The sequence below is a fragment of the Mauremys mutica genome, chromosome 1 (assembly GCF_020497125.1).
Source record: "Mauremys mutica isolate MM-2020 ecotype Southern chromosome 1, ASM2049712v1, whole genome shotgun sequence".
NCBI lineage: Eukaryota > Metazoa > Chordata > Testudines > Geoemydidae > Mauremys > Mauremys mutica.
The window spans coordinates 209867003-209874352 of NC_059072.1; the positions used below are offsets into that span (position 1 = coordinate 209867003).

The 7350-nt window shown below is 41.7% G+C and overlaps 1 protein-coding gene across 1 annotated transcript in view; it reads left to right on the forward strand.

Moving 5' to 3' along the window:
• The window catches only part of LOC123362239 (amine oxidase [flavin-containing] B-like), a 75800-nt gene extending 69245 nt beyond the window's left edge, over window positions 1–6555 (forward strand). The window contains exons 11-15 of the mRNA XM_045002653.1: window positions 459–516; window positions 1741–1838; window positions 2995–3106; window positions 5139–5201; window positions 6083–6555. Of these exons, the coding sequence (XP_044858588.1) occupies window positions 459–516; window positions 1741–1838; window positions 2995–3106; window positions 5139–5201; window positions 6083–6238 (487 nt within the window). The 3' untranslated portion in view covers window positions 6239–6555. The remainder of the gene's footprint in view (window positions 1–458; window positions 517–1740; window positions 1839–2994; window positions 3107–5138; window positions 5202–6082) is intronic.
• The last annotated feature ends 795 nt before the right edge of the window (window positions 6556–7350 follow it).

Here is a 7350-nt window from a genome sequence, read left to right on the forward strand (position 1 = left end):
AAAGAAGTGAAAAAGGAAGAGGGACTTTGAAAATTCATACTGGTTCCCTGAGATCACAAGCAGCAGTGTCTGTTTCCCTCATCAAAATTCAGCACAGGCTGTCTGCCAGGAGACAAAAGTACAAAACCTCACTTCTCTCTTTCTCTGGCAGATTAAATGACTTTTGGATAATATACAAATTTGAGATGATAGAGATCAGTGTCTTAGGGAGTGATTTGCAAAACTGCTCGTAAAGTTAGCTCATATAAAACAGAGCATGTCTGTACATAGATCAAGTTTATTGACTCATTTCTGAAGTACAACTCCCGGCCTCCAAACTCAGTAATCAGAATAAAACCAAAAGAGCTGAAACCTCCAACTTAGACACAGAATAACCTTTGTTCTTTCAAAATAAGAACATATCAGCAGTGGATTATTTTCTTTCTTGTCTTTAAATCTTTGCTGCATTTCTCCCATAGGAAGAAGAGGATCTGCGAGCTCTATGCAAAGGTTTTGGGATCAGAGGAAGCCTTACACGTAAGAACATAACTTACAACATAGCACATCCTGCCGATCTCATTATTGTAGTTGGGAGGCACAGGGTGAAGTTGGAAAATAGCAGTAAAATCAGTGTTCTTGGCACTGTGTCCCACGTTTAATTGGGATTAGTGTCTTCACCATGCTTATTAGTTCGTACAGAAGAGTGATGAAAAATACTGACATGCTTTACATCCCATTTGAGAGTGATTAACACGTGTTTGTGTGAAGCAGTTAAAAATACAGGAGCTCATTTTAAAATGAGCCACTAAAGCCTCAGTGCGGAGTGTTACCTTCATTATTAGTATATGCTAAATCTCGGCCATTTTCAGCTGCTGCGCCACGGCTTGCCTCCCCATCCAGCCTAGGCCTGGCATAGTGTTCCGTTTTGTCTCATGATTGCTCCCTCCCATAGCAACATCTGCTTTTGTTTCTTTCTGTTTTTCCCTTCCTAGTAAAGGAAAATGACTGTTAGGATTTGTATGCTCTCCCAGTTTCTGAAAACTCGTCTGCTTTATATTATAAACATCCTTTATTTTATTGGAGGCAATTTTAGGCGGTTGAAATGTTTAGACATGAATCACAATAGCATGCCATTTTACACATGGCTCCCACATACTGTATTGCTACAAAAGTGGCATACTTTGCAGACTCATTGTATAAGAACATAAGAACAGCCATACTGGGTCTGACCAGTGGCCCATCTAGCCCAGTATCCTGTCTTCCAACAGTGGCCAACACCAGGTGTCCCAGAGGGAATGAACAGAACAGAGCAATTATTGAGTAATGTATATAAGTAAGGATGGGTTATGGGGGTCCTTTCCAGTTGTGATTTTGGCGCTTTAGGCAGCCTGGGAATAAGCAGGTGCAATTTATACTGAACACAATGGGAAATTACACCTGCTTGCACCGGGGCTGAATTTGACTCCATGTTGTCTCTGCTGCCTGAAGCACAAGTCTACATAAACAAGAGAATTAGGAGGATCCAGTTCTACAGTGTCCAAATTAACCAGTAAAAAAAGCCAGCAGTGTCTAAAGTTAAGGCTTATGTCTCATCCACGTTGCATTAAGAGACTTGTTAAATGTACTAATCTCTAGTCAGGCATTGTAAAGTGATACAGTAAATCATAAGCTATTATTCATTGCTGTTTTCTCAGTTCTTGTAATAGATTCATCCTTAGGGGTTTTTCCCCCTTCTGAGGTTTCATTAACTCTGTTTTACAGCCAGTGCATTATGAAGAGAAGAACTGGTGTGAGGAGCAGTATTCTGGCGGGTGCTACACAGCTTACTTCCCACCAGGGATAATGACACAGTTCGGAAGGTACAGTATCTCACGAAGGGACTCAACACCAGAAAGATAAGAATGACCAGATAAATATCCTTTGTAAGGGCTGTAAGTCCTCTGTGAACAAATTTTCTTTACACCTGGAGTATTGCTTAGGGAATACTTCAAACAGCCTTGTGAAATTTTACTTCCCCACTTGCCTGGTTTAGATATTTTTGATGGATGAGTCTCATTATTAGTATTTTCACTTTAATCATTGACTACAGGGAAGAGTAGGTGAGTAGATTGCTTGATTGTTGGGGAAGGCGGTGGGTTGGTTGTTTTATTTTGTGTGCCCAAACTGGTACATTTTCATGACAATTTTACTTTTCAGATTTGGGATTGGCATTACCATTTCCTTTGTGTTTTTTAATATATTTTATTGGTATTTTAAAAATAAAGTAAAAAGGCCTGATCCTATAAATATTTATGAACATGAGTAACTTCAATGGACTGTTCCTATTAGCAGACAGGCCTAATGCAGTAACTACTGTGCCACCATGTATGTCCTCCCCGATTCAGGTTTTTGAATGAAAACAAGAGTGACCCCAAAAAGCAGCAGTGGCCAACCTGGCTGTTGCTGTTCAGTTATGTTCAGTTAAGCGCTCTGGATCCTTTTTGAAATGTAAATTTCTGCAATTCTAAAATAGCTAAGAGCACTAAAGAAATCCTGATTTATGACCATATAGTGCCTTCAATTTTTAAAGTAGACAGAACTTATCTTAAAGTAGATGATTGCAGATCCCAGCAAAGCTATATGAGCCAGGAAAGTGTTATGAGGGCTACAGCATGCCATTCAGAGTGCTAGCGACTCCATCTTTCATCTAGAGTCTTGGCTATGATAACAAGTGAGAACAAGCCTTGTCTCAGTCTAGTTCTCATTTAGATATCCATGAGCCCCAGAATCACTCTCAGAAATAGCATTAGCAGGATTGCAGTAATACTTTCTGAGCCTTTAGAAAACATAAGGAGCACCAGGAAGTGTCTAAGGTAAGAAATGTAATGAAAGGCTGACTATCCTAATAGCCTGCTGCATTGCTAACTCTTAAGTGTTGATTGATATTTAAAGCACCCTTCTCCTGTTTTTTACCCAAGTAATTTTGTCATGTTTTCCTGATCTGGCTGATATGACCTATTTTTGTCCATTTTAAAGGATCATTCGCCAGCCAGTTGGTAGGATCTACTTTGCTGGCACAGAGACAGCTACAGAATGGAGCGGGTACATGGAGGGGGCTGTGCAGGCTGGAGAGAGAGCAGCTAGAGAGGTACAGCCCCACACTTATGGCATGCTGCATGGGGAGAACATTTAAGTGTGTTTTGCAAAATCAAGGCTGAGATTCTCAAAGCCATGTAAGGGATTTAGATACCCAGTGGGAATTAATTTTAAGGAAAATTCAGTATTGCCAAGATTGGATTAAAAATGAGATTTGGAAAAAAAAATTAAAATTGGGTTCTTTTTATTTGCAATTCCATTTTTGAGCCTTTCGGAGCACCCAGGTCATGCTTTCAAGCTTTCCTCTGCAACCGTGAGGGCTAGACATTTAATTTTTTAAAGCTGAGATTCTTACCTAATCATGTGTCTCTAGGAACTGGAGCTGTGAGCTAAACATCAAATACTGTCAGACCTGCAATAAAAGGACAGGAATTGGCAACAATGGTGTCCAAATCCCATAGATAGCTTTGAAAAGCTCAGCCCCAAAGTTTATTTTCAAGAATGATAGTTGTGCTGCGGGCCTGGAGAACAAGTTAGGCCTCGTGCTCAGTTGATTCTGAATAAAGATGATTCATAGGAACATACACACTTCATTGTCTGTAAAAATGCCATTTTCCTAGCTATTTTTATAAGCATTGTGGTTTATGGGCAGATACACTTCAACAAAATAAATCTCATATTTGTTTCATAAGAGGTTAAAGCAGGGGTCCCCAACGCAGTGCCCACGGGCGCCATGGCGCCCACGGGGGCATCTAAATGCACCCGCGTCCTGGCCAGTGGTCAAGCATCCGCCGAAATGCTGCCGAATTTCTGCAGCATTTCTGCAGCGACGCCTCTAGATGACGCCGCTTGCCGCCGACAAGCGCATCATCGAGAGGTGTCACCGCCGAAATGCTGCGGAAATTCGGCAGCATTTCGGCAGATGCTCGACCACCGCAACAGTCCTTCATCTGGCGCCCGCCAGACGAAAAGGTTGGGGACCACTGGGTTAAGGGGTCAGATTTGGGATTTCATATGAGGGAGGTAATCAATAAAGTATCGTCATGTGTCAAGTGATGCAAGCATTAAAGCAGAACCTCTAGAGACCTCTGCTCAGGACAAAGTTGAAGAGCTTAGATGTTGGGCAACAGGAAAGAGTTGTATCCTGGGAGTGATGTATACTTAAGAACTAATCCCCATAACACTGTTAATTGTGCTAACTCATAGATAGACCTGCCAGTCATCTTAGATCTGTCTGAAATGGGACCACATCTCAGGAGACATCAGATGTTGTTAACTCTGCAAAGGACTGGGATAGAATAACAAGAAATTAAAATATCCACATCATATTTCGGAAACATGTGCATTAAAAGAATAATGTTCACCTAACTGTCATACTCTCCTCCTTGTTTCATGTAGTCCTAGCACTTTCTCATGTTCCCAATAGACACCAACTAATTTTTTAAAAATATATTTTGCATTTCTGGCACTGAACCCTAGGCTCTCCCTCCCTCACATGACCTCAATCCTATTCCTGTGTTGGGGCAACATTTTTCAAAATTAGCTTCTGATACATTTTGCATGTACCTGTTTTACATCTACACGTCTTGTGTGCACTACTTTGATGTCAATTTTATAGGCTATAACCCACAGATTTGTGGTTAATATGAGGCCCTAGTTCAACAAGATCTTTAATCCTGTGCTTAATTTGCAGCCTGACTGACTTCAGTGGCACTACTCACATATGAAATTAGGGATCTGCTGAAGTACCTTGCTGAGTTAGGGTCTGAATGAGTTAAGGAGGCTTCTTCCGCTCCTTCATCATGAACCATTATCTTTCTTTCATAGAAAAACCAACATCACTCACACTGGAGTTACACAGCTAGGAAAGAGGTGCTTCTCTGGGAGTATGTCAGTAAATAACAGCCCCCCCCCCAGCAAACTGATGTGCAAATATCAGATTTTCTGTTAAATCTGAATACACACAATCTTATTTGCTAAGCCTTTATCTTGATTATAGCAGCATCAGCTTAGACCAAAAACTGAAAGCCAAATGTTTTGCCCTTTAAAAGAATGAATAGAACTGATCAGTTCTTTATTTTCAGATACTGTGTTCTATGGGGAAAATCTCAGAAGGTGAAATTTGGAAGTCAGAACCAGAATCAGTTGTAAGTTTTCCTTCAGTTCCTGTGAACTTTCCTTTGATATTAATGATGAGATAAAATATGTGTTGCATTTACGTTCATAAACTACAGCTACAATTACTATTTGACTGCCTGCCAAAACTGTCCATGGATAACTGGGAACATGACGGGTACCCAGAGAGGGGTGAGGGTGTCTAAATACTCTGTAAACGTGGAAAAGGAAAAAGAGTATTCAACTTTTAATAAGGCTAAAAATCCGTACAAGTATCTTTTACAATGCTTACCTTAAATTGATGGGAACGCTTTGGGCCTCGTATTTTTTCACAACCTATTGTAGTTTTGGAAGCTTTTCAAGGTCAGGTATATTCATTGCTCACAGCCACCTTTAATTGTGCTGGTTGAATTTTTTTTTTTTTAATTTGGATTAAAAAAATTGCTGAAATTTTTATGAGAAAAATAAGGAACAATTTTGGCAAAAAATGTTTCCTGCCTTTTAAACAGCTCTTCTTTTTATTGAAGTGAGTACAAGGGAATGCAAATGGCCATCTTGGTCTCTTTCTTTAAAATATGTTAATTTCAGGTTTTAGGGACCCTCATCAAACATGTCCTGTTTAATTTGTTTTCTCAAGTAGAAGCAATCTACCCTGTTCTGGTTGTTTCCTGATTCATCAACAGGGCATTAATAGCAACAGAGTGCCAGACCTTGCCTGAATATACTATACTTCTGTTTAAAAGAGAAAATATGCATGTGAAGAAGTGGGTTTTTTACCCACGAAAGCTGATGCCCAAATAAATCTGTTAGTCTTTAAGATGCCACCGGACTCCTTGTTGTTTTTGTTGATATTTATATTCTCCTTTCATAGCGGAGGTGATCCTGCACTAATACTGAATGTTCTCCCATCCAGGATGTCCCAGCCCGGCCAATCACTACCACCTTTTGGGAGAGAAACTTGCCGTCTGTACCAGGACTGCTGAGGCTGGTTGGATTTTCCACTTTCTTCACTTCCGTGGCTGCTGTTGGGCTGTTTGCCTACAAAAAGGGGCTGCTGGTTCGAAACTGAGAAAGGTGCCAGCACAAAGCTGCATACTTGTTGTGTTCTTTTTCCAAAGTTTGTTTTGACGGGCACTTACCTATCTTCAAAAGCAGATCAGGACTGGTAACGGGGGTGGGGGAAAGTAGAGATGCAACTTTAGAGTGAGGATGAGTGGAGGGGTTCGGAGAAGGTAAGGTCCCCCTGAACGTTGACCTATTTTTAGCACCATTATTTGAGGTTCTGAGACAGTGGTGAGCAACCTGCAGCCCACAGGCCGCACATGGCCGATCAGGGTAATCCGCTAGTGGACCACCAGACAGTTTGCTTACATTTGCACAGCTGCCCGCAGCTCCCAGTGGCCGTGGTTCACTGTTCCCGGCCAATGGGAGCTGCAGGAAGCGGCGTGGGCCACACAGATGTGCTGGCTGCTGCTTCCCGCAGCTGCCATTGACTGGGAAGGGTGAACTGCAGCCCCTGGGAGCTGCAGGCAGCTGTGCAAATTTAAACAAACTGTCTGGCGGCCCACCAGCGGATTACCCGGACGGACTGCAGGTTACCCACCACTGTTCTGAGATGTGCCACTATGTGTTACTTCACTTTGAGTTTCTATCCAGGTCTGCAAATGAAAATGCCAAAATACCATGAGAAAGCTGTTCTTTATGAGATTTTCAGCCTTTTGTACACTTGTATCTGACCCAGCCTGAACTCTGAACATTTAAAGGCACGCCCGTCCCTAGTTATAAGTGGAATATTGCCACACTCGACTTCTGGAGATCTAAAGGACTTCAGTTGTAGCTTAAAATAACTTTTGAATAAATGCAAATTGCAGGTGAGGGTCTTTTGATGTATTTTTTCCCAAAATGCCTCGAGCCCAAACAGCACTTACAAAAAAAATGTATGGCTAAATTTAGAAAGTTTGTTCCAAACTGTGCAAGTGCTCATGAGTTTGGCAAGAGTATAATTCCTCACGTGACATTTCCAATCGCATGTTATGGACGATGGACCCAGTGGCACAAAAGAGGCTATAAAGCTGGCTTAAGTGGCCTCCTGAGGATTCCCCCTGTCTAGCGGCTCTGCAGCACCCTTATCCCAGCTGGGTTCCACCAGGCTGCTATAGGTAGTGCCAGGGATCAAATTAA